This window comes from Colias philodice, chromosome 21, assembly GCF_061535455.1.
Source record: "Colias philodice isolate Cphi_HAF_F1 chromosome 21, ilColPhil1 Martin Lab GWU primary, whole genome shotgun sequence".
Classification (NCBI taxonomy): Eukaryota; Metazoa; Arthropoda; class Insecta; order Lepidoptera; family Pieridae; genus Colias; species Colias philodice.
The window spans coordinates 1854821-1882778 of NC_143106.1; the positions used below are offsets into that span (position 1 = coordinate 1854821).

At 34.0% G+C, this 27958-nt stretch overlaps 1 protein-coding gene across 4 annotated transcripts; it reads left to right on the forward strand.

Annotated features, from left to right (window-relative positions):
- The first annotated feature begins 96 nt into the window (after nt 1–96).
- On the forward strand, nt 97–26963 carry LOC149478682 (carboxypeptidase D-like). Of its 4 annotated transcripts, none has more exons than XM_089708634.1 (23): nt 97–742; nt 6499–6737; nt 7171–7340; nt 7667–7863; nt 8297–8409; nt 8789–8883; nt 11376–11582; nt 13044–13238; nt 13505–13590; nt 13980–14180; nt 14648–14733; nt 17129–17285; nt 17965–18131; nt 19026–19136; nt 21371–21527; nt 21785–22451; nt 23197–23369; nt 24188–24323; nt 24760–24959; nt 25436–25535; nt 25922–26059; nt 26729–26838; nt 26873–26963. In XM_089708634.1, exons 1-22 carry the CDS (start codon nt 296–298, stop codon nt 26818–26820), a joined length of 4134 nt encoding a protein of 1377 aa, XP_089564760.1. In that variant the 5' UTR covers nt 97–295; the 3' UTR covers nt 26821–26838; nt 26873–26963. The 4 variants fall into 4 exon arrangements, with proteins under 4 accessions (XP_089564760.1, XP_089564758.1, XP_089564761.1 ...); XM_089708632.1 differs by having other exon boundaries at nt 26729–26816; nt 26851–26963; XM_089708635.1 differs by having other exon boundaries at nt 11424–11582; nt 26729–26816; nt 26851–26963.
- The last annotated feature ends 995 nt before the right edge of the window (nt 26964–27958 follow it).

Here is a 27958-nt window from a genome sequence, read left to right on the forward strand (position 1 = left end):
ATAAAACCAAACACACAATTTGAATTATTTTTTACAATGGCAATCTCGTACCGTTAATCAAAATGTCATCTACCTATTAGTCAACCTGACGTCACGTCATATTCAATGTCACGTCAGCTGTGAGTCCGAATCGCGACGGGCGTGAATAAACTTTCATTGCTTTATTACGGAACACAATAATTCTGTTGTGCATTCGTGTACAATGTGCGCCTGGATAAGAGAGTCAAGTGTTTATCTCTTGTAACTTGTGTAATTTTCGTTTGCAGTCAAACATTCCGTTGTATAAACTCACAAAATGGGTGCGAAACACAAGTTCATGTTTTTATTATTTACTTTTCTCATAAGTGAATGTGTGCCTAGATCTATAGAGGATGAGGATGAGCCGTTCTTAGCGAATCCTAAATACACGAAATACGAAGAAATGGTAAAGCTGTTTGATAAGTTAGAAACCGCATATCCGGAATTAGTAAAAGTTTACTCGATTGGAAAGTCTGTTGAAGGACGCCGACTTCTAGTTATACAGATTAGTGAGGGTATACACAAGATTCATCCAGAGCGGCCCTCGTTCAAGTATGTCGCGAATATGCATGGAGACGAATCTGTGGGTCGAGAGCTGGTTATTTACTTGGCTCAGTACTTGTTGCTCAATTACGGCAAAGATGATAGAATAACGAAACTTGTTAACAGTACGGATATTCATTTGATGCCGACACTGAACCCAGATGGATTTGAAGCTAGCAAGGTAAGATAGCTTATAAAATATGATCAATTGGCTTCTTTAAAGTAATATGATAGAAGAATCCATAGTATTAAAAATGTATCAATCCTTTCTTTTAAAATAAGAAGCTCAAAGATTTCCTTCTCCTAGGAACTCCTAGGTACCACCCCCCACCGGCGCAGACCAGTAGTTCCTGAGATATTCAAGGTCAAAGTTTGAGGTTATAATTGGGCCTAAAGTTACAAATAATGGATGGTAGGATAAACCTTTCCCTTCCCTCCACTCCCAAACTCCCTCCAGTTTCACTATATTGCTTCTGCTTCTGCTCCAGTGCTGCGGGAAGTGCAGCCCTATCACCCTTGCGTAGCTAAGTACAGGTACCTAACTCGCCTACGCAGCTTCGGCTGTTTGGTCGCCTTCGGCGACCAGCCTCAGCCGCTTCGGCTCGTACGGTGCCTGCACTTATGGCTGGTTCACACTTTGATTAGTGCGAGTGCAGGTGATTAGTGTGACTATGTGTGGACAGCGACTGTTTAGTGCAAGTGTTTAGTAGGCTGTGTAGTAAAGTGAATAGAAGCGTGTTCTATTTTTTTGCGAGTGGACTGCGAGTAGCCACGTCCCGCGCGCCCCTTAGATACACTCTAGGGGTAACAGCGGAAGGACCACGTGGAGTCGGGGTTGACAGATTTGGTTATGTGACTGTTCATCTTTTGTGTAATGGATTTATGTGTGTTACATTACCCATAATTGTTATTGTTAGAATTACTAACTTAAATTGAATTAGAATGAAATGTAATTGAACTGAATTATTAATTAATAGCCGAGCAGCTACATTGCTGATGTGGCTATAATTATGTAAACTAGTGTTTTGTGTAATGTCATTATCTTTACTAAAATACTTAATGTAACTTTGTGCGTTGTTACTATGTTTATATTTTAGAGGAAATATAATAAAACACAATTATTTTCTTCTATTACAAGTTGAAACTTCGTAAAATTACTTCTCAGAGTCTTATCTTATCGCTATAAAATCGCCGATATCCAACTCGACGGTCCATATTCTAAATTTTATCCAACAAAATATAGTTTATATTTCAAATAGAATCTCACTTCATTTTAGTAAGTATTTTTTTTTAATTTATGATATAAGAAAGTTAATGGTTTTTAAATCTTTTTTAATCTATATAGTTAAGCCAATAAGTAGGTTATCAGTATCTTCAGAAATGAAATACCTTTTTTATACAGGGTGTACCAAGAAGTAGTGATGAACGGAAGCTGAGAGGTAGAGGACCTAGAGGGCTATCCGAATCACCCCCATGTATGTTATGCGATTTTTCGTATTTTCGGAGTTATGACGTTTTTTTCAATTTTTCACCTATCGCCGAGTACGATGATATTTTCACTCATGCTGACGTCAATGATTGCGGAAGATGCTTGATTTTTTTTGTGTGCTAAGCTGAAAGATAGGCCAATTCAGTATGGTAACATTTACTATCGTTAGATCTTTGAATGGAATAAAAAAAAGAATTAAATGACAAGAAAGATAAAATTATCCAGTATGTTCACCACTTCAAGGGCCCGTAAAAAAATAAAATCACATAAAAAAGTTTTCCGTTTGACTTTTAAAAAACTTGCTCTATCTATCAGATAGCTACCCTGAAAATTTCATTTTATTATTCAGAAGGCTTCAATCGAAAAATTTAAATCTAAATGTGGTAAGTGCAAAAATTGAATTAACATGATGATCATTAAAACCAATAAATAGGTGTTTATTTACCAGAAATTTTTAAAATAACCCCGCTGTTGCTCAATGCAAGTGCGACATCACCGTAAAAAGTTGTCTTTTAAATGTCTCAATGCCCTTTTTTCATTTTTAATGGTTTCTTCTGCTACTATGAATTTCCGGGTTATTTCGTCCAAATTGTGGCAGTCTCTCGTCTTTGTAGTATCCCCACGGAAAAAAATCAATAGGGTTTATGTCCGGAGACCGTGCAGGCCAGGCTAAAGGGCAAAGATACCCTGAAAGATGGATTGGTCGTTGCAGCCTGCGCATGCGCCGGTGACGCCTGCCTTAAAGCCTGGCCTCTACGGTCCCTCGACCTAAACCCCATTGATTTGTTTCAATGGGAATACTAAAAAGACCTCGGCTACTTGAGAGAATGCCACAATTTGGACGAAATAACCCGGAAATTCATAGTAGCAGAAGAAACCATTAAAAATGATAAAAGGGCATTCAGACATTTAAAATACAACTTTTTACGGTGATGTCGCACTTGCATTGAGCAACAGCGGGGTTATTTTAAAAATTTCTGGTAATTAAACACCTATTTATTGGTTTTAATGATCATCATGTTAATTCAATTTTTGCACTTACCACATTTAGATTTAAATTTTTCTATTGAAGCCTTCTGAATAAGTAAATGAAATTTTCAGGGTAGCTATCTGATAGATAGAGCAAGTTTTTAAAAGTCAAACGGAAAACTTTTTTTATGTGATTTTATTTTTTTACGGGCCCTTGAAGTGGTGAACATACTGGGTAATTTTATCTTTCTTGCCATTTAATTCTTTTTTTTATTCCATTCAAAGATCTAGCGATAGTAAATGTTACCATACTGAATTGGCCTATCTTTCAGCTTAGCACACAAAAAAAATCAAGCATCTTCCGCAATCATTGACGTCAGCATGAGTGAAAATATCATCGTACTCGGCGATAGGTGAAAAATTGAAAAAAACGTCATAACTCCGAAAATACGAAAAATTGCATTACATACATGGGGGTGATTCGGATAGCCCTCTAGGTCCTCTACCTCTCAGCTTCCGTTCATCACTACTTTTTGGTACACCCTGTATAGATACTGACACCTTAGATAAAAATATTGATTAACTATATATATATCTAATGAATTTCCTGCATTTTCATTGTTATATTTTTTCTATCCTTTTCATGTCATATGCATTCTAAAAATAAACTTTTGAATTACAGAAAATAAAGGTGTTTTAGATTCTCTATTTAGAACCCAAAAATATGCAGTTGAACCAACCTTTTTTATGATTTACAGTTTATTTTTATTGCAAACCTTTATGTAATATATATTATAAAGGCGAAAGTTTGTAAGGATGTATGGATGTTTGTTACTCTTTCACGTAAAAACTACTGAACCGATTACAATTAAATTTAGCACACATATAGAGGGTAACTTGGATTAACACATAGGATAGTTTTTATCCCGGAAATCCCACGGGGACGGGAACTATGCGGGTTTTCCTTTGCAAACGCGGGCGAAGCCGCGGGCGGAAATCTAGTTTAATTATATGTAGGAAAATTACATAGAGTGTTAGCTAGATTTTAATGTATGAAAATGTAGGTATGAACAATATGTAAACACTGCAAATATCAACAAGAGGTCACTTGCCTGCAATTTCTTATCAAGGACCTTTGACTACTGGCCTTTAATAAATATAGTTTTGTTATTTATGTTTATTTTGATAGAAATAATAATTATTATACATATACTAGTAAATATGAACATCTTAATATATATAAATCTCGTGTCACAATGTTTGTCCTCAATGGACTCTTAGACCACTTAACCGATTATAATAAAATTCGCACACCATGTGCAGTTCGATCCAACATGAGAGATAGGATAGTTTAAACATGTAGGTACCACGGGCGAAGCCGGGGCGGACCGCTACTGTTTATAATATATAATTATATTAAACTTATAAAAGAAAAACAAAATTGAGCTCATTTCAATAATAAAATGAGGACAAATATAAAATGGTCTCTCATGACATGAGAACAGGAAGTTAATTAATTCAAATAAAAAGAAAGTTTTGCAATTCTAAAAATAAATTATTTATTTGTGTCTATATGAGTTTTCTACCGTTTGTTTTTTTGAGTTGGTCCTTTCTACAAATAAAATGTTAACTAACTTTATTTAAGAATTAGATCAGGTTTCATTTCAAATTTATAAAAAAAATAACTTCCAAACACACAAAACAAATCTTAAAACATATTGCAGATTATTATAGTTCAAACAAATTCAAACATTACATATTTGTAACTGTATTGACTTGCAAATATTAACTACAAAAATTGTTTTTGTAATGACTCATACATTTGTTTATAGTTGCAAATCTCAGTCATATGATATTTAAGATACTATGACGTAAGAAATTAATTATGTGTATGTAACAAAAATGTGTAAACAAGATCAGGGATTATCAAAGATTGTAGGTAACTCCCCAAGTCATTTTATTTGTTTATATAATAGATAATGTAGCATAATTTTTGTTCATTTGTTTCCTTAAATTGTGACTTGTCTATGTTACGTACCTTTGCTTTAGTGAAATAATAGAAAAAATCTTAATATATATAAATCTCGTGTCACAATGTTTGTGCTCAATGGACTCCTAAACCACTTAACCGATTATAATAAAATTCGCACACCATGTGCAGTTCGATCCAACTTGAGAGATAGGATAGTTTAAACATGTAGGTACCACGGGCGAAGCTGGGGCGGACCGCTAGTATATTTATAAGTATGTAATCACTAGCTTCTCGCTCGCTTGATCTCCCCGGGTCAATATTTTTGTTATTTTACAAAAATGTATAGATTTATTTTCCTTAGGGTGCACTCACACACATCAGTCACCGTCAAGTCACCGATGACTGATCGGTGACGGTTTGTGTACGTATCCACAAACACCAGTCACCGTCATGTTGTCCGTCAGTCACGTCGCCGGTTTGACTGAATCATTGAACACATACATCAGGTTAGTGAGTGATTAGACGTGCGTCACGCTAGAGAACATGTAGCAATTGACGGTAGCACGACGCTGACTGAACTGAGACGTGACGGCACCGGGTGAGTGGGGATAAAAGTATGATACATGTATGGAAAGATTATTTGACGTGCCTGACCGGGGACGTCACTGATAGATTTCGTGCCGGCGACTGTCGTGTGGGAATAGAGTCATACTAGAACTATTGATACATATTTTTTTTTAATCCTGTCCGGTGACGTGCCGTGACGGTGACTGATGTGTGTGAGTGCACCCTTATCCAAGCGGAAAATTGGTTCACCCGCTCTCGAGTTAAAACTGACGTACTTACATGAGTCTTTTATTATTTGCATATTTACACTTGATTTCATTTCACTCATTGATATTCTGTATACATTCAACCAATTTGTTAACCGCGAAGGAAGTGGTCTGACTAAAGATAGAATGCTAGTAGAAAATGTAATAAAACTAATTAGGTATAGGGTACTCTAGACTCTAGTGTGGTATATTTCTTTATTTTTGTTAACAATTCTACTACATGCTTCATTATAATTACTGTAAAGTTAAATGAACTCGCTAAATATTGAAAAACAATGGGTCTTATCACATAGATCTAGCCATGAAAATTGTATTGTTTACTAGTACAAGTTCATTGTGTTATTTCTATACCTAAAAATGTACACGTAAATATGACGTATTTTTTTAGTATAATGTCTGCAAAACCAGATTCTAAACAAATATTTCAGTTTGTCAGACTTTTGCATAAGCATGGAATGGCTACTATAATCTTAATTGTTATAATTTTTTGATGTTCTATTTTTTTAAGGTATGGCAATATGTACTGTCACATCATGAAGTAAGGCGACGTTCTTGGTATCTTACAAACTTAACAAAGAAGTTTCACTTCTGACACGTGTGCTCGGCACAAACGCTCTTTTTTATAAGTAGAAAGTATTGTTCTATTTTACTTATCCAAAAAACCCCACTTTCAGGAAGGTTCCTGCGAATCTCCCAACGATTACAAAGGCAGGAACAACGCGAACGGTATAGACCTGAACCGCGACTTCCCAGACCAGTACGATAAGAACAAATCGAACGATGAGGAGTACCTGTTCTGGGGGAGACAGCCGGAGACTGCGGCCATGATGCGGTGGCTCATGGAGAAACAGTTCACGCTGTCGGCTAATTTACATGGTGGTGCTGTGGTGGCCAGCTATCCATATGATTCTAGGTATGGTAATAAGATTTTAAGTGTTGTGTTTTTCTTATGAATGAACTGAATTATTTCATTAATATTGACAATTGTTGAATTAGTTACGAAAACGCAAGCAAGAACAAGAAGCTATTGAAGATTTTTTATATAAAGTGGTTGTAGAGGTTTCAAGTTGTTTATCACTGTTTTTTAAACACAACCATTATAATACAAATTTAAACAGAGAAACAAGATATGATTCATTTCGATTATTATTATGCAACTGGCTTGTAGGATTAAATCACGTATTTTTATACATTACTTTCATACCTTTGACTTGCTAGAATAAACCCAAAAAATTGTTATACTAATAACTTTACAATGACTGCAACTAATCGGCTTTCAATTTTTGCATCAATTCATTTTCTATTTTCAAACTTATTTATATAACAATAACTTTTATTTTTTTCAGTTTCGACCAAGACTGTTGCGTCGAGAATCGTGCGCCCGATGACGTCATATTCAAACACTTGGCGAGCGTATACGCATCTAGACATGAAGATATGAAAGGGGGTAGTGCGTGCAAGCCGGAACATTTTAATAATGGTCTGACTAATGGCGCTTATTGGTACTCTGTTAAGGGTAAGTTTTTTGTAGAAAAAAAGTGAAAAAAATGTTTTTTGGATAAAAAAATATAACTATCATGGACATGGCTATCGACGTAAACTTGATAAAATATAATGTTTGCAAATTAAAAGATACGTGTTATGAAAACACATATCCATTATTTGTTGCCTATTTTCATAATCACATATGTACTTATTTTAATCCTTAACTCATAGCTAATAATACCGAAATTAATAAAAATTATAAAATTATAAGCCTTTCATAGTAAATCATAAAATATAAATAATGATTCTGTGTCAAAAAGCACAATTCTATTTAAACTATAATATGCAAATTTCCAGGCGGCATGCAAGACTTCAACTACCTCCATTCAAATTGTTTCGAAGTGACCTTCGAACTGAGCTGCTGCAAGTATCCCTTTGCGAAGGAACTGCCAAGGTTCTGGAGGGTTAATAGAGAACCTCTGCTAGCATTCATGGAGCAAACCCACATGGGAGTCAGGGGCTTTGTGCTGGATGAAAGCGGGAACCCTGTTAAGGTAAAGTGTGCTTTATTATCATGATGTTAAGGTCGAAAATTAGTTCGAAGTGTTGGTAGATATGATGATTTGTATATCTTCCTCAATGGTAAAATATGCTCATGTGTTTTCAAGATAATTCAACATTATTCATATACTAGCGGTCCGCCCCGGCTTCGCCCGTGGTACATATTTCGCAATAAAAGGTAGCCTATGTTCTTTCTCAGGGTCTAAAGATTGTCTGTGCCAAATTTCATCAAAATCGGTTCAGTAGTTTATGCGTGAAAACCATACATACATGCATAATTACAAACGTTTCCTCTTTTTAATATTAATATAGATTGAGGGATTTTATGATAAGCAACTAAGCGCTCTTTAGTTGTAACTTTATTATTCAACACACTCAATGTATAAACTATATAAAGTAAATTATCATGTTAAAATTTACTTTCAGAATGCACAAATAAAAGTGGATGGGATCAGTCATACCGTAAGAACTACCAAATATGGAGCGTACTGGCGATTATTAATGCCAGGAGAATATAATATCACAACAATTGCTGCTGGGTAAGTATTTACTGTTAATTACCGTTATATGTTCAAGTATTGTTTCTAATTTTACGCACTCGGCACTGAATAAGTAATTTAATATCTGCCTATATAGATCAGTACGTGGCAGTGTAATTTTTTTTAATAAAAAATTAACTGTGGAGACAATCTCATTCAGATCAATTTTGTTGAATGTTTTGTTGTTGTTTCTATCTTTCTTTTTCTCGAACTGAACTAATTTTTTTTTTCAATGTATTGTTTCTTTATCTTTACCTTTAACATGTTCGGAACCACATTGGATTTGAAAAAAATAGTATAATTTATTTATTTCTAATTTGCTTATTTATACTTTAGTACTAGACTTATTTTTATTAAATATAACCTATTTATATTCCAGGTACTCCACCCCCCCACCCATCACTATAAAAGTGACCGACACACCGACACCCCTGAACCTGACGGTACACCGACACCCGCGCACGCTGACCGACGGTAAGTCGCTCCGTTACCATGACAACGCGGCGGTCACACTCACACACTGCTGGCTGCTGCTGCACCTGCTGTTCGTGCTGATTGTACAGGCGTAGTGGGGTAGACTTTGTGAGGGTAGATGGAAAATTTCGTAAAAATGAGTGAAAAATAGGTTCTTTAATACTGGTCATAGAAGTTTAGTGGGAGGCGGTTGTTGAAAAGATATTTTGAGAGGGCTAATTTTGAAATGTAATTTTGAGGGTAGATGGAAATTTGTGAAAAATATGTTGATCGGTGAAGGAAAAATCATATGATTGCTCTTTAATGTGGGCTAATTTTCGTTGTGTGATTTTTTGAAGGTACATTCAAACAATCGTGTTGAATGCTGGTGGGATGTCTGGTTTAATTGAGGATATATTGTTAGAAATTTGCGAAAAAATTTGATAACAAGAGGGTTGTAAGATGTTGGTGGAGCTACTTTTCAAAAGAAACATGTGGATTGGTAGTTTTTTTTTATGTGAGGGTAGTATGGTAAAGAAGTGGAAGGTAGTTTGGCTGGAAAATTTCCTTTGCCTATTTCCTAATACTAACATAGCTGTTCGATAAATATTATAAGTGAACGTGATAGACGAATATAAACTTTATGTTTGTTGTGTTTGGGTTGAGTGTCGACTGTCGTTTGATATCGAAGTGTATTTCAAAGTGTTAAAGGGGCTCGGATGTGACTAACACAAATAATTATATTAGCTATAATATATAGTTTAATATCTTATAAGGGAAATACACTTACTGTTTCAAGGAATTGGGGCTTGTGTTCATTATTTCAACCATTGCTTACTAACTACATTCGTTCACAACTGTTAAGTATAAAATTAATTGGCCCAATTTTTCTAATTATTGTTAAATTATTATATTATGAATTGTCACATAAAAAGCTCTAATTATAATACAAGATAATGCTTTACCTAAAAAATATGTAAGTATGCGTGATAAAAAAAGAAAACAATAATATGTTAATTTTATGAAAAATATTTGAATATATATTGCTCAATATCTATAAGTATAAATTCTTCCAATTAAAAAATGTGAATTTAAGGTAGTAATAATTTGTGATATAATTTAAAACGATTGCTACTATATATTATTGGCATACTTAATATTTACTTATTATTTTTTAGTGAAAACTATTAACATGTACTTCCTATGATTATTAATAGTAGCAAAAATTTAAGAAAAAGCAAGTATTTTTAACGAAATAATTTGTTTATAGCAAAATTTTCCTCATATAAGAATAAATAATAGAATTTCAGCAAAGAAAGTAGACAAATAACGCATAAATATGTAAATAATATTATTATGTGGATATACTACATATGGTATAACTTGCTTTGGTGTGGGTAGACATACAAATATATAAATGATTATTGGTAAACTATAGAAATAATTAGATTATGTATTCGGCCACAATTCGGCAAATAATTCTTATCCATATTATCTTGTTATAATATAGGATAAGGAAAATGGATGTTTGTAGATTTGTTACGGTAATTAAAATTAATTATAAAAGTAAATCGAATTTTATATGTTAATTAATTATTGATATTATTGTGGTTGTGTGTCTTTTTGCATAAAAATTGGCTCTTTATTTTAAGTGAAACGTGGATTTGGTGATGGTAACATTAAAATTGCATTTATTTCATGACAATAATCACTATACCACATTGTTTGAACTAATTCCAAGTATTTTTAATTATTTACATTTTTTATTAAATAGAAATACTTGGGAATAATTTAACAATAGATTTCTATGTGTAAAATGTTAACCCCAATCGTTCCTTCTGGTTTTCTTTTGTGGTGTTGGTTTTTATCTGTCCTGTAGATGTAATGTATTTTTTTGTTGTCCGTACAAAAATCCTTTTTTTTTTCTGTAAGCCTCTTGTAACCTCTGTTGATTTGCCTTTTCTGTTTATTTGTGTCCTTTTTTACCCTACCTTATGTAAATAGAAATAAACACAGTTTCATATACGTTAGAAATTTTAGAAAAATTTTGTAACCATCGTAAACACACAAAATCTAGTCAATGTATAAAATATATGAAGCAAGAAAGAATGAGTTATAATAAAAACTAACAAAATTAGCGTTGTCCCTCTCTTGTTCTTATAAATAAACAATGACAGACAAGGACAGGTGTTTGATTATCACTAGATGCACTATTTATTCCTATGTATTGTATATAGAAACTTCTAAAACTGTAAAAAAACTGCCATTGTATTAATAATGTAAATATTTTATCAATATACACAATTACGTAGTTACTATGTGTAGTTTTCTTTCACTTCCTTGTTAACTAACATAAAAATTTCTTATCTCTTAACTAAAACAACTTGAAGTTAACTTTCCTAAAACTTCTTACACACTGATATCTATCCTTGTAAGTACACTGTATTTGATACGAGTTTAAAATTAAAATAACGTTCGAAAAGCATTCGAAAAAATAAATGGCAAATCCTCAGAGGTTAAAAGAAAGGCGCGTCACACAATCGACGGTCTCTCTTCGCCAGACTTCGTTCATCACAACTACGAGAAAATGGTACAATTCCTGAAGGATCTCAATGAAAAGTACCCGGACATAACCAGGCTGACAAGTATAGGGAAGTCTGTAGAAGGAAGAGATTTGTATGTCCTGGAGGTGACGGAAAATCCTGGAAAACATATACCCGGTGCGTAATTATTTAAACTAATATTATGTAGAAAGATTTGTATGTAAAGAATAGTCTCAATAACTACTCTATCGATTTTAAAACTTCTTTTGCTCTCTCTCTCTCTGCATCTGCATTGAGCAGCATAGGCTATTTTTTGTTATCTAGGGTCAACCCGGCGAAACTTTGGCTCTAATAGAATTAACTTAACTGATGGAATAACTTATCACTTATTCTGATCTTAATGTAAATGTTGAGAGACATATTCAATCTGTGACTATTTTTGCATGCTACCGAAATCAAAGATACAAGGTAAGCTTTACAAATATTTTTAATGCACCTATTCTAACCTAATAATCCATTAAGGGCCGATTTTTCAATCGCGAGATAAACAGTCTAATAACTACCCCTCGAATAGATTTATTCAATTATTTATCTAACTCATTACGGCTCGCCTATTTTTCAATCGTGATTTATTTGATGAATAACTATCTGACCAAATATTTCCATATTGGCAGCACTGCTCTCGGAGTGGCGAAACAAACATATTAAATTAGTCAGGTTAGAGCGGGATAGAGTCAAATCTTGCAATTTGTCAACAACCGTCATTATGACTCACGTCAGGAGTGCACTTGTTTTCTATGATTGTTGATTGTTGTTTTGATTCGAGTAAAGAGTTTGGTTAAATTTGTGTTTCAATTTATATATTTTACGATGGAAACGACATACTTAAAGGCAGCGTTCGGCAAATTTTCAATGGCATGGTCATCAGTACTATCAAAAACATCAATTTCAATATGATTTTAATTGATAATAATTATATAGAAAGAGGTTTAATTGTTAATAATTCTACGCTCTATGTTATGACATACGAAAATATCTCAAATTTGACGCGTCAGTTGTCAACTCAAACGCAAACAGTCGAATAGCGCGCTATCTGGCCGTTGGAGCGGCAAATAGATTTATTCCTCAAATAACGTAGTTATTGGATAGATAAGTCCTATTCGTCTATTGAAAAATTGAATATTTTGTTAACTGAAGAATAAAGTCTATCAAGCTGTTTATCTGGGCATTGAAAAATCGGCCCTAAATAGATTTGTAGAATTTATAGAAGCAGTATTTGTTTGATACATATTGACGGTCTATTTTAATATTTATAATGTTACTACTTACTAGCTATTGCATGCGGCCTTACTTGCATGTTACATTTTTAAAATAGCGTCATCTATTGGAATTTCTGAATTTCGGAGTGATTAAAATGCTCATTGTAATTAATAATAGATCTTTCCATGGGAATGAGATGTAAAAAGTAGCCTATGTCACTCTCTAGTCCCCTAGCTATCTCCAAACACAAAATAAAAACATTCCATAAAATTGCTCCGTTGCGACATGAAAGAGCTTTCGCATTTAGTATATTAGTAAAAGAAATATTACATTCTCAAGTAATGGAATCTTAAACTAATCTTATTCGCTACTTTCCAGGCAAGCCCGAATTCAAGTACGTAGCAAATATGCATGGTAATGAAGTAGTAGGTCGTGAAATGCTACTCCTATTGGCCAAGTACCTCTGCCAGCAATATGTGAACAAAGATGACAGGGTTCAGAAGATTTTAAACTCTACCAGGATTCATATAATGCCATCAATGAACCCTGATGGATACGAACATTCGAGGATTAGTAAGTTTTCTTATTAAAACTATAAATTATCCTGATATTTAACATCCCAAGTTCTTGGATACCCCATGTATGAAAAGTCTTAAAGGAATTTAGAATGCTTCCATTGAAGTATTCAGACAATGAGACAAATCAAACATCAACCTGTATGTCTTCTTTTTATAAACTAGAACTGAAATAAACTGTCGAGCTATATTGTACCGTTTAACCAAAAACATTTTTAATTTATACAAGTGTATATTGAAAAAAATAATAAATAATGCTTACAGAGGACTACGGTAGTACGCACGGACGGAACAACGGTCACGATGTTGATTTGAACAGAAACTTCCCCGATCAGTTTGGAATGACTCAAGTAAGTACACTAAAATTTTATGAGTAACTATGTTTATTGTCCCAGCTTGGGTCTGTATTGACTAATGGCGCGAGCCTTGTCTTATTTCCTATTGTTACACTAGTAAAATCGAAATTCGACGAATTCCTAAAAGTGAAGTCCCGTGTCCCCAAGTGGGGTAAGGGGCAGATGTATTATGCATACTTACATCTGTTTCACCGATCGATTTTTTTTCTTTAGGGACAAGTAGGTAATCAGCCTTCTGTGTCCTGCCAGGCCGAGACATTTTTTTTCTTCGTCTCCACCGGGAATCGAACCCAGGACCCCTCGGTTCTACGCTCATGCGTCAACCTCTGTACCAAGGAGGCGGTCTGACGGATTCCTAATCCCAAATAATTACCAAATTTCAGGAGAACAAGATAGCAGAGCCAGAAACATTAGCCGTCATGAACTGGTCCCTAACCATACCGTTTGTACTATCAGCCAATCTTCACGGCGGTTCTTTAGTTGCCAATTACCCGTATGATGGGAATGCGGTGAACCAGGATGGGATCAAGAATCTCACCCCGGATAATGATGTCTTCGTTCATTTGGCGCATGTTTATTCTGATGTGAGTTACTTTGAATTTATATATTGTTAACAAAACGAACTAAAATATTAAATTCGTGGTTTTTTGCACAAATGTTTGAAGTTTTTTGTTTTATGTATAAGTAACTTTATTCTATATAATAACTAAATAATAAAAGAAATTTAACAAACACTCCTAAATTATTATTTAAAAAATGTTGTGTGGTTTTATGAAACCACGGTAAAAGTGAAACTGTTCGAACGGTTCCGAACACTGCTTTGTGTAGCGCATGTCGCGTGACGGTCGGCTGCCGAGTAGGTATACCTACTTACAGTAGCGATACACGCGACATGCGCTACACAGACCAAACAGTTTGAGACGATGTAATAAAAGTTTCACTTTAAAACTATTTCAATTATTTACTAATGTATGATATGTCACTGAAAAAAGTCTAAATATATACAGAGTATGTATGAAATAGCTTAAAACATGTGTATATATTTTAATAGACTCATCACAAAATGCATCTCGGACAACCGTGCTCTAGAGCGAGCCTTGAAAGATTCCCCGAAGGAATTGTTAATGGTGCTGAATGGTAAGAATATTACAAAATAAATAGTAAAATAGTATGTTGCTTGTTAACAATTTCCAAAGAGAATAAACGAGGATACCTTAAAGTAAACCGGTCAAATTTCAATTTCTCAAATAAAGTTGCAAATTTAATATATTCTCTTCATTTTTCTAGAAATAAAGTATTCGCTAATTTTTCAAAATATACTTAATGAATGAATGAATGAATGAATGAATGAATGAATGAATGAATGAGAACTTTATTGTACACACCAAATTACAGACATTACATAAAATAGAATACACATAAATTGCACAATGGGCGACCTTATGGCTACAGAGCCATCTCTTCCAGGTAACCCAACCAAGGAAAGCAATGACAAAAACAACGAATACAGGTAGGTGGTGTATACTGAAGCACTGAAGCAATAAAAAGATAAAGAATAAATAAATATGTATAATACGTACTAATAGATGAGAGAAAATACATAAATATATAAGGTCATCACTTAATTAAAGATATGTAGTAATTAAAAAGCAAGTTTTTGAAAGCATCAATGGAACTCGCTTTGCGTATAGCTATTGGTAAGTCATTCCATAGTCTAATAGCCTTCACTGTAAATGAGGAATTGAAAAATTTAGTTTTATGTATGGGTACATTAAGGAGATAAGTATCACTGGATCTAAGATTTAATCCGTGGTTACTTGCGTACTCAAAGTTGTTTTTTAAGTAGGGTGGGGTTCTGGGATCGAATAATATTCCATACAACAGATGCAGCACATGAGCATCCCGGCGATATCTGATAGGCAGCCATTTCAGCCTGCGACGATAAGCAGAGACATGGTCATACTTACGCAACCCGAAGATAAAACGGATGCACAAGTTCTGAAATCGCTCAAACTTATCGAGCTGTATCTCAGTAAGGTCACAGAAACTGACATCGGCGTAGTCGAGGATAGGGAGAAGGAGTGATTGTGCTAACAAAATTTTGGTCGGAATCGGAAGAAAGTTTCGTAATCGCTTAAGGGAGTGGTATGCCGCAAATAACTTTTTACTGACATTTTTCATGTGTTCATGCCAGGAAAGTGTAAGGTCTATATGGACACCGAGATTTTTGACAGACGGACTGTAAGGGATCTTAGTGTTGTCAACGTAAATGGAAGGTAAATTATCCCACACGATTTTAGACATGAACTGCGGACTACCGATAATAATGGTTTGCGTTTTGTGGGGATTAATTTTAAGGCCGTACAGCTTGCTCCACCTAACGATAAAATCGAGATCAGTATTAGTTGAGTTTATGGCTGTAGGCAAATCAGACAGAGGAAAATGCGTATAAATCTGAAGATCATCAGCATACATGTGGAACCGGGATGAGATGTTGTTCGTAATGGAGTTAATGAAGAGTGAAAAAAGAAGAGGAGAGAGGACGCCGCCTTGTGGTACACCTGCAGTCAGATAACTCCAGGATGAAATGGATTCATCTAGCTTTATCCTCTGCCGGCGACCATACAAAAAGCTACGGAACCACTCTAACACCGAAGCAGAAATATTAATAGAACGCAGCACACTCAGAAGTACGTCATAGTCAATACAGTTAAATGCATTACTAAAGTCAAGCAAAGTTAGTAACGTGAGCTGCTTATTATCCATACCTAACCGGATGTCATCAGTTATTTTTACTAAAGCAGTAGCCGTACTATGCCCGGGGCGGAAACCGGATTGTAGAGGATTGAGTATGGAATTCGAGTTTAGGAAGATACTTAATTGGTGATGGATAAGTCTTTCAAGAACTTTAGAGAGGAAAGGGAGAATGGAAATAGGACGGTAATCGGACAGTGAGCTAGCATTCAACTTCTTTGGGAGTGGGATAACATTTGCATCTTTCCAAACTTCAGGGAATGTGCTGGAAGAAATAGAGTGGTTAAGGATGTTGGTGATAGTAGGAAGGATGATGTCAAGGATAGGAACGATCATAGCACGGCTAATGTTATCACAACCGACAGCTTTAGAAGATATGGATAATATGTTCTTCTTAACATCGCATTCGGTGAAAGGTGAAATGTTGAAAGGTTGTTTAGAAGAAAGAGGTAAGGAAGAAAGGAAATCAAGGGTAGCCTGTTTATCGACACTGTCAAACAGAACGGGAGGAGTGGAAAAATGTGTATTTAACTGGTCGATATTCAGGTTCGTAGACGAGGCTTTAGGTTGTTTGCCTACTCCAATCGTTTTGAGAAATTTCCATACAAAACATGGGTCACCATTTTCAATAGATGTATGAATATTGATACTTAATAATGATAAAGCCTTTTATTGAGATCAAACTTAAGTCTACATACATATTCAAATATTGTTAGATAATAATAATTTATTTATAGAAAAATACACTTAACAGTTAAAACCTACACATATTCCCCAGGTATGTTCTATCAGGTGGTATGCAAGATTGGAATTATCTCCACACAAATGACATGGAAATAACTTTAGAACTCGGCTGTTACAAGTTCCCGCCTGCAAGCGATTTACCGTCTTACTGGGAAGATAATAAGGACGCACTTTTGGCGTTCATTGAACAGGTAAGAATGGCGTAAATGATCGTACATTTATAAATTAAATACTTCAATAAAGTTAAATGGTAGGATATTTTAAATAAGAACTTTCATCATCATGATATCTAACTTTATTATACTATCTATACTAATATTATAAAGAGGAAAGGTTTGTAATTATGTATGTATGGTTTTCACGCATAAACTACCGGACCGATTTTGATGAAATTTGGCACAGATAATCTTTAGACCCTGAGAAAGAACATAGGCTATCTTTTATTGCGAAATATGTACCACGGGCGAAGCCGGGGCGGACCGCTAGTAATATTATAAAGCTGAAGGTTTTGTTTGTTACTGGTTCGATTTGAAAATTTATCTCTAAATGTTCTTTATACATATATGTGACTACACCGGCTGTCAAATAATGAATGAATGACGTTTTAAATTTTTTAAAGCCTTTAAATAATACAATGCTTGTCTACCAAGCATACAAGGCAGAAATTTACATGTTTTCAAATAAACTTTTAATTTAGTTGATATGCATATGCACGTAATTTTGGTGCGTTACATAATCTTTCCGAAGTTATACTATAACTGACGTAAATGTATGGAGAATTGAATCTTATTTATGTCATTATAATTGTTCATCCTAAAATTAAAAAATCTTAATTTAAACGTGTTTTAAACCCGTTAAAAATACTTTCAGGTGCACCACGGAGTCCACGGATTCGTCCACAGTCACATTGGTCACAGACTGGCCAACGTGACCATAAGCGTGGCCGGTATAAACCACAACGTGAAGTCTGCCAAAGATGGCGACTATTGGCGGCTGCTGGTGCCCGGCACGTATAACATCACCGCGAGCAAAGACGGGTGAGTGAGTTAGTTATAACACCACTGATCGAACGGTGAAGGAAAACATCGTAAGGAAACCGACATGTCGAAGAATCAAAAGTTTGATGACATAATATGTCATCCGCCAACCCGCACTTGGCCAGCGTGGTGGATTATAGCCTGTACCCCCAGGACCCTCATAGGAGGCACGTGTCCCAGCAGTGGGAACGTATATGGGCTGATGATGATGATGGTGATGATGTTTGTTTTGTGGAATGCGCTAATCACAACAAGTACTCATAAGAATAATTAGAATTGAAAAAAACTTTGTTTTTTCTTTTAAATACAGGTAGGTAGTTTGGATAGAGGAGGCTATATCTTCTTATATATAAAAATGAATCGCAAAATGTGTTGGTAAGCGCATAACTCGAGAACGGCTGAATAATTTCGATAATTCTTTTTTTATTATATTCCTTGAAGTATTAGGATGGTTCTTATGTAGAGAAAACGTAAACATGTACCACGGGCGAAGCCGGGGCGGACCGCTAGTGTTTTATAAAATCACGCTATTATCACGATCATTAGGCGAAGCAGCAATGAAAAATATTGCAAAAGTGTGAAAAAATGCAGATGAGTGTGTGTCGAACACACGTGTTAGAAGTGAAACTTCTTTGGCTAAAATACTAACTAAAATTATTAAAAGCATTTGACGGCATTGTCATGACGTGACCTTGAAATTTTATTCTCGACGCGCCTTAAAAACTTTCACTTCAAAATAAGTACAACAATGTTCTTTAGTGAGAGAGTAAAAGAGTAAAAGAACTTATCCAAAAAGTACAAAAAATATATAAACTGTGTTCCAATTAAATTATTCCCGCATAATATGTGCATATTAATTATTTTTCGATTAAATAGATCCGATTTTTTCTACAGATACGAAAACATAACAGAGCAAGTGACGGTCCCAGCGAACGGGTCTGTCAGTGTGAACTTCACCCTAATGCCAGACGACCCGCAACATTGGTCATCCGCGTACGACTTCCGGTGAGTGCAGAACGGGTGTGTGACTTGAAAATATAAATCTAAATTTTAATAAATAATAATAAGAAATATGGATTTGTTGCAAATTGACTTTAAAGAATGTTTTGTTCAGATCATAAAAATTAGAAAAGGTCTGTATAGCTTAAAAATAATAGGCAAGTTTTAGTTATATGTTTGATTTCTATGATTTAAATATAAAATTGACTATTAACGTTAAGTAATTAAAACATTTATAGATCTTGCCTTAATAGTATAATTTCAATTTTAATATCGTCTTGAAGGGGTAATATGATGTCTTTAAGCAGTATTGTTTCCAGTGTGTGAAAGTGATGGCGCTAGGCGACCTATATATATATATAGATAGCTCTGTCATTTTTCCACACTTAATAATACTGCTTTAAGACATCGTAGTACGGAGGCAGGTCCTAATAAATTAATAATTATATTTCACAAAATGATTCACATAAAAATATAAATATTTTCAAGTCACAAAAATTAATTGGCATTCTACTTACGGACCTGGTTATATTCTTAAGTCTTCTATATTCATTCTATATTAAGCTGATGTCTATGTAACCCGTCTTAAAAACTATATACATTTTAAGAAGGGTATATAGGGATTACATATGCCATTTGACCAAAATATAACATGGTAAATGCGTAGAATATATTAAAAGTAGTAGATTGGTTGTTTAACAGTATTTTCATCCTTATTATCTACCTTATAAGGTTCATTTTGATCTGTGTTAATTCTTTGTATATTTCTATTTTGCATGCATAGAGCCTAATGAATTTAGCTCATATAATATATCCCTTCTATTTAGAACTTTAGTCATCTATGTAGACTGCTCAAATAACTTGATCTCTACGATTTTATAAATTACCCCCTAGTGTCTTATTAACAAAATATTTTTGATACTTTTGCAAAATATGGTGATTTAAATTCAGAAGTCCTTGTCTTTTTTGATGTTGTTCACATTAAAATCAAGTTGTTAATACTAATAATAATAATTAATATGAGCGCTTTTTAGTAAACCAGTTTTTAAACTTAATAATAACTATTATAATCTAACAATTTTATCTGGCATATGTATTCCTATCTGAAACTTCAATTACTATTCGCTTTTTGGTGTTGGTTAATCAACTCATAAATATATTTAATTAATAATAATGGTGAAGGGTTTATATTCTACATATTATGCTTTATATTATTATTTTTTGTAATAAAATATAAATAGATAGAAAATGATGGTTGTTATCATGGTTATTGACAAATGAAAATGGCGCGAAATAGACCATAGACAGTTTTTAATATAATTATGCTTTAAATGTTGTATTCGTGTATTATATTGTCTGTGTTGAGGCTAAATTTCTTACTTAATTTATATTTTTTATTGTATTTTTAAATTTTAAATTAAAAACGTATTCCGTCCCTCTTCGACTGAATCGATCTCATAATTGGCATGCTATTTGTGTTAATATTTTGTAATTAATATTGGTTGTGATCTGTGTTATTTCTATATTATATTTTATCTGTTATTTTCTTATAATAAATGTTTATTGCAATCATTTGTGTTGTGATTATCTTTCGCTAACTGTTTGCATGTACTAACTATTAACCCTGCTATCGTTCTTTCTCTATCGAGTATAAAGATTCATTTTCCTTAGGGAAAGTTGTATTTTGACGTAATTTATAACTGATTAAAGTAGTGACGACCAAATTTTGAAATAACTTCCTCGAAACAAATTCCAAAATCATATTACATATATCCGAAGGTAAAACGAATCGTTATACTGAATAGACTCGAAAATAAGAAGTTCAATTTTATAGGAATCTATATATTATGAGCTAATTCTTCTATAATGGACATACATGTCATATTCAGTAAACTTTTACTTTCAATATTTTTCATATGGGTCAATGGTACACAAATGTGATAAAAATATTATATCTATTATCGGAGTATTATATCCTTCTAAAAGTTTTCATTATTTAAAAATTTCATAGAAAAATATCATCCTCTAACATTACAAAACTTATACCATCTAATCTGTGCAAATGTGGTGATTTAACCTATCCATCGAAACAAGCATACAATTCTAAATTCAAATATCACATCCGTCGACAAACTAGCCTACACTATTCCAAATTCTAACATTATCATTCCAAACACCGCAAGTTACCATAAACAAACCTTTCACCACAAGTTACCATAGACAAACCTTTCAATTCATAGAGTATTAGAGAACATAGTGAACACGCAGTACCACACGCCGCTTGAGATGTACGCAGCACTCGCTGAGTTGGAGAATAGATTCCCGGATATAGCGGAATTTCGAGCTGGAGATAGTTTAAAGACGGCTACGTTACATGAGTTGAAGATTACTGATGATGTAAGACTTTTATCCTTTTTATGTGATCTATATTCTATATTATAATAGTATTGTAATATACTTGGTCCTTCTAGAGATGTATTATACATTATACCTTAATAAGAAGTTATCTAAACTACTTCTGTTCGCAAAGGTAGATTAGATTTAGTTGTACAAATTTAGTCGAAATACTGTTAAGACAGTTACTATTTATCGTACCAATATTGGATATTATTTAACCATTGATCCGTTTAAAATATGTGACTCACAATTTTCAGGCTGGTGCACCAGAAGAAGCGAAATTCCACATCGGAATAATTAGTAACCTCTATGGTTCTCAGCCGCTAGGTCAAGAAATGCTCTTAAACTTCGCCCGTCATCTCTCCACCGCATATCAAATTGGGGAGCCAATTCACAGGCGATTACTCAAAAACGCTGTATTCCACTTTATACCTAACTTAGATCCCCTTTACGAGAAAGTCCTGAAATCCTTCGACGGAACAGAAAAGTGTGACGTGGAAGTATTGGAAGAAGAATTTGGTGACAGTGTCTACAATTACCTAACTAAGAAGGATCCTAATCCACTATCGAATTACACAAGGGAAAAGGCATTCATCAGTCTCCTGCAAAGCGAGAAGTTCGATTTAGTTCTAGAACTTTCCTCCGGGACAGAAGACGTCGCTTTTCCAGAATATTCCAAGAATATAAACGAGAAATTCGCACAGAGATACAGAGATAATAGGGCGTTTGTAGATCGATATGAATGTAAAACTAGAAATAATGTAGTTCATGGGAATTTGATAGATTTGTTGTTCGAAAGATTCAATACTCCAGTGATTTCTGTTGGGCTCAGTTGTTGTAAGATGCCGTCGAATAAGGACATCGCTTGGGTGTGGCGAGATAATTTGAGGGGAATTATGAAGTTTATCGAATCGGCTAACACAGGTAATGAAAGATTTATTTTGTAGAATTTGATTGCCCTCGCTATTCAACACTCTGAATTATTTATCTATAATATAAAAATGAATCCCAAAATGTGTTGGTAAGCGCATAACTTGAGAACGGCTGAACCGATTTCGTTAATTCTTTTTTTATTATATTCCTTGAAGTACGAGGATGGTTCTTACATAGAGAAAACGTAAATATGTACCACGGGCGAAGCCGGGGCGGACTGCTAGTTAAACTATAGAAATTATTTTAATGTTTAAATTATGAAATTTCGTTTGAAATTTTTAAATTCGCCTAAATTGTGAAATCAGTCTAATCGTCTCCTACTCTCCTTTGGGAGGTTGGCGATAATTAGTGCTATTTCAATATTGAAAATCGCCGTTCTAAATGATGATTTGCTCTTCCCAAACTATTGACAAAATTTTCGGAGCTATGATATTCGTCTGCCAGTCTCCATACCTGCTTGAAATTTCTTGAATATTCGAGTTTTCTCTTAGTTCAGTATTTCTGTTGTCTTCGATCCAACTAGGTATATCCCCGGTCAGGGCAAATATTTGTGTGATGAACTCAATTATTTGTTCTTGGGTCTGGGTGCTATCTGTGTATTTATAAAATATTATATTTATCGTTGCCTAGTACCCACAACACAAGCCTTAATTGAGCTTACTGTGGGACTAGGTCGATTTGTGTAATAATGTCCTTTTATATTTATTTATTTAACTTTTTCACAAATTAATTCCAGGTATAACAGGCTACATAAAGAACGAAGAAGGCGGTGCAATGCGGGGCGCAAGCCTCGCTATAGCGGGCACATCTCGGCAGTACCGCGTGTCCGCCAACATGGCGCTGTACCGCGCGCTGCTGCCGGCGGGGGACTATCGGGTTATCGTGCGGTGCCATGGGTATCATGATCAGGTGATTATTATTATTTCTATTTTGACGTGACAACGTCTTATAATTCGATAGAGCCGGCTGCACGCACGAAAAAACATGACTCATGCGGCGTTACCTCGCTCTGAGGCGTTCCATGTAAGGCTTGAAGTGCAAGCGAGAGCGCGGAACGAGTGACAAAGAAGCACAATCGGACGTTGTCACGTTCAACTGTCGTCAGTAAACCGACTTTACAGACAACCAATTTTTTTTATAGCGTCTTTACATTTGGGTGTTACTTTATTTATTTATGAACAGTAGAATAGTGAACAGGTACCTTCTAGGGAAGCGCGTTCTTCGACAACATCTCAGCTTAACATCAGTTAACATTGTGGTCAAGCGCATCCCTATTCCCAATAAAAAAAAATATCGATACTAAGTTACAGATTTACACGTTGTACACGCTCCAAAAATATGGTAATACGAAAGTCAGGTAATTGCCTGACTCACGTGTGAGCGTACGAGATATTTTATGCGTGAAAGTGAAAGAACGGGGCTTTTAAACGGCCGTGGTCGTTTTAAAATACATATCTATCATTTGATACGTCATTAGTTGAAAATGCTTATATGTATACTATAATATGACATTATATTATGTCCTTAATTAATGTCATAAAAATGACAACATATTTGCCTTTTTTAATTCACAACGGAGCGATTTTTAAGTGTAATATGTATTTGTGTTTGGATATAATTAGAGAGCTAGAGAATGACTTATTTTATTTTTCCGTGGATAATATGAAAAATTCCTTGCACAAAATCGTTAAAAACCTTTTTACAATATCGGTTATAATTTCTTCTAGATGTTACAATGGCGAGTAGTGGAAGGAGTAGTTAAACAGAAGGACATTATTATGAAGCGAATTAACACTGATCCGATACCGGGACAGCTGGAGCCGATACAGTTGCAGAATGATCCGGACCAAGTATATGTAACTGGTAAGTTTTAAGTGGTTAAGGGTTATTTGTAGGTCTAGAAAGTAATTTCTAACTTGAGAAAATGAGCGTCCTGTGGAGGGAATGCTTATTGAATATAGATACTGGCAGTAAATTATTTCGATATATATTAAAAAATAGCCCATTAAAAATACTCGGTGTGTTGTTGAAGTTTCGCATATTCAATTGTAATCTGTGAGGCATGGAAAAACTCGAACTCAAACTCGAAATTTTTTATATTATCAAATATTACATGAATGAAAAATATCGAGTTCTTGAATTAAGTCCTTTTTATGACCACTTATTAAGTCAATTATAATTTTGTTACGTTTTCAATGTTGCATTATTTGCATATTTTAACTTTGTCAGTTTTTCGTTCATCATTTTTACCTTCCATTAGACGCGGTCCATCCAAATAATCCAATTTATTTATTTCCAGGGTTAGCTCTAGACCACAACAGTCTGCCCCTACCCACCGATCTGACGGTATACCCGCTAGAATCAAAACGACCCCTAACCTCAAACACTACGGATGTAAATGGTCGATTCGTGGTCACATTACCCGTGACATATATGGGACATGAGGTCAGGATTGTGGCAGATAGCGAAGGGTATATACCGACTAGTCGGCATATTAAGGTAAGATAGTTTAAGTATTCCTGAACTGAAACTTCTTTAGGGCTAAGATAGTTTAAACATTTTTGAAGAAAAATTTCTTTAGACGCGTTGAGAGTAAAATTTCGCGTCATGGCAATACCGTCATATAATGGAGTAAGGCGACGATTTTGGTTTGGATAATTGAATCTTGCCAAAGAAGTTTCACTTCTGACACGTGTGCTCGCCAAATACGCTCTTTTTTAACGGTGTTTAATGTATATTTTCTAATGATTGAATTTTATCTTTACTTTTTTTTTTAATTTATCAGTTACTAAATAAACCTTTACTTTTTAAGGTCTATCATGGCATCATTGTGGCATGGAATCTATTTTAATTTATCCTAAATTTATTAATACAATCTACATATGTACTAATATGTCCCTAAATAATTGATATGAAATAAAATGGTCATCTATCCTCATATAAATATTATATCGATCTCTCTCTAACCAATACAGATAAGCAGCAGCGAGAACGTGACGCCCAATGTTTTGTTCAAACTGGAGCCCGATGATAAAGTGCTGGGAATGCCGCGACTTGTGTTTGTTATGGTTGCAGGTATGAAAAATTATTATTTAAATCTGTATTTTTGATAGTCTGAGGCATCAAAAATATCATACTAAAAGCGTAAAACGAAGTAGCGTTGCTATTCAATTTTCAACCTTATCTCCAAATAAATAAAACGCAATGGCGTTGTTATTCCATTAATATCAATTTGACCACTAAATCTCACTAATCTAGTTATTCAATTATCAACCTTAACTTAATATAAATAAGTGCCTTTATATGTAAGAGGCGTTGTTATGATCCAATCGTACTGATCTATGTGATGCTTTACTGCATATTTTCATGTTTTGTTCTTCTATACAATGGTAAATTAATTAAAATACTCGATTACTCGATTTTCAACTTTACCTCTATACAAATAAGGTTTCAATTCGCAGGTATCCTAGGCGTGTTCGTAGTGACGATAGGCGCTTGGTGTTTCACCTGCCGCGAAAGAAAAGACTCGAGACGGGAATATCTGTTCACACAATTACCGGCTGATGATAAGAGACCGCTGTGTGATGATGGAGCTTATGGTTGGTGATGAATTTTATTTATTTTCGAAAAAAAAAACTACTGCTTTGAATTGATTATTTTTTCTGATATATAATCCATTCATCGAGATAGGATCTTGTTGTATTCAATAAAATTTTACTTAAAAACTCTTTGTTCAGATGTTCGTATTTATTTGTTTAATTGATGAATTCAAATTAAACAAGTAGATTCAAATAAAAAGTAAATTAAATTAAATTCATGATCTTAAATGTGTGCGTGCGTGCTTCTATTCGTAAGAATGTGCATATACGTGTGTGTGTGTGAATATCCTCTTTCAAACTACATTTACACATAGGGTACCTTTATCTCAATACAATAATGGGCTTAAATGTGAGTAATATATCTCATATCTATATGTAGCTTTATTTATATACATATCTATCTGTATATCTATTGTAATTATTATTATTTATCTTGTTTTGTTTTTTTGTTAGTTGCCTTTTTTCTACCTACCATCGTAATTTCAGTAAGCTTGTTACTTTTTTCCCAGGTTGCCTGGAAGAGATCATTTTAGTGATAAGGCCGCCTAATAAACTATACTTTTCTTGTTTTGTTTTGTATAAATTAGCAATAAGTTTCCCATGTATAGTTTTATTAAAGAGTAATCAAATAAATAAATAAATAATGATTATTAAACAATTTATCACCAGATATTATTCGGAAGCCGTATTATGATGAAGAGGATCTTCCACCGTCAGAAACGGACTCGGAAGATGAAGTTGTGCTTTTGGAGAAAGAGTAAATAGAAAGTTCTAGAATATTCTATAAAAAGTACTAATAACTGTTCTAGAATGTTCTATAAAAAGTACTAATGATGTAGGTCACAAGTTTTGTAACATTTGTAACATTTTTTCAATTTTTCAAAGTAAAAAGGTTTAGATAGGTTACCAAAACAACATTCGATCTTAACAAAAGCACATTCGATTCGACGTCAAAGAGAGATGTCATGATTCAAGAAAAAGAGAGCCTATTCTGGCTAATTAGCTACATTTCAACGTGCCGCTCTCGCTTCTAGCCTATCTATCTATACCTTTCTACATATAACATCATTGCATTTTGTGCGTTTAGAATCGTATACGTGTATAGTGTTTTACTTCATAATTTTGACTCCTAACTGCCGCATTCAGAAATTTTTAATTATCTAGGAAGTACTTTGTACAGATATCACGAACAAATCAATGTCACAATTTAGTTATTTTACGTAAATAAACATAACCTGTAATATTTTTTTGTGATCGGACTCATTTACATATTGGTGTGATGTTTACCCTCAAAATATTTAAAATATATTAATATATTGACCTCTGAGTGCGGCATAAGAATCTGCATTTTAACATTAAACCTGTCTCTTTCATTCTAATATTATTTGACATGAGAGTGAATGCAATAAAACATCGGAGAAGACATTCAGACTTGACCGATCGAATTTATAAGGCTGATGAGGGTATTTATAAAATATAATTTGGAAAATCCAAAAGTGCACGCCTCATAATTTTTTTTTAATAAATATTTATTATTTATTATTTTTGTTTATTTAATAACAATTAAACCACATCGAATCAGACCCTGAAAAATGAAAGGGTTCTATTCCTGAGCATACTCAAGCGTAAGAGAAAAAAAAAGACTCGATTAGTAAAGTATTTCGGTCGCTATCGTGTTAACAAGAAAAAGGATCCGCACATACAGACACACGGACGTCCAAGACAGAACTTTTTTAAACTGTTTTTTAACTAGTTTAAATAACAAAAATGACATCAAAAATATCATGAACGTTAAAAATAGTGTTTTTTCTTAATATGTGTGTGTATGTATTATCTTACAAGTGTAATGTATGATACATAAAGACATTTTAAGTTTGAAAAATCAGATGTTTTGCGCGA

Bases quoted from the DNA above. Each gene is read 5' to 3' on its own strand.
- LOC149478682 (XM_089708632.1), top strand. From the start codon at position 296: ATGGGTGCGAAACACAAGTTCATGTTTTTATTATTTACTTTTCTCATA. The intron at 13,591-13,979 runs GTAAGTACACTA...ACCAAATTTCAG, and splicing joins ATCAGTTTGGAATGACTCAA to GAGAACAAGATAGCAGAGCC. The intron at 22,452-23,196 runs GTAATGAAAGAT...AATTAATTCCAG, and splicing joins TATCGAATCGGCTAACACAG to GTATAACAGGCTACATAAAG.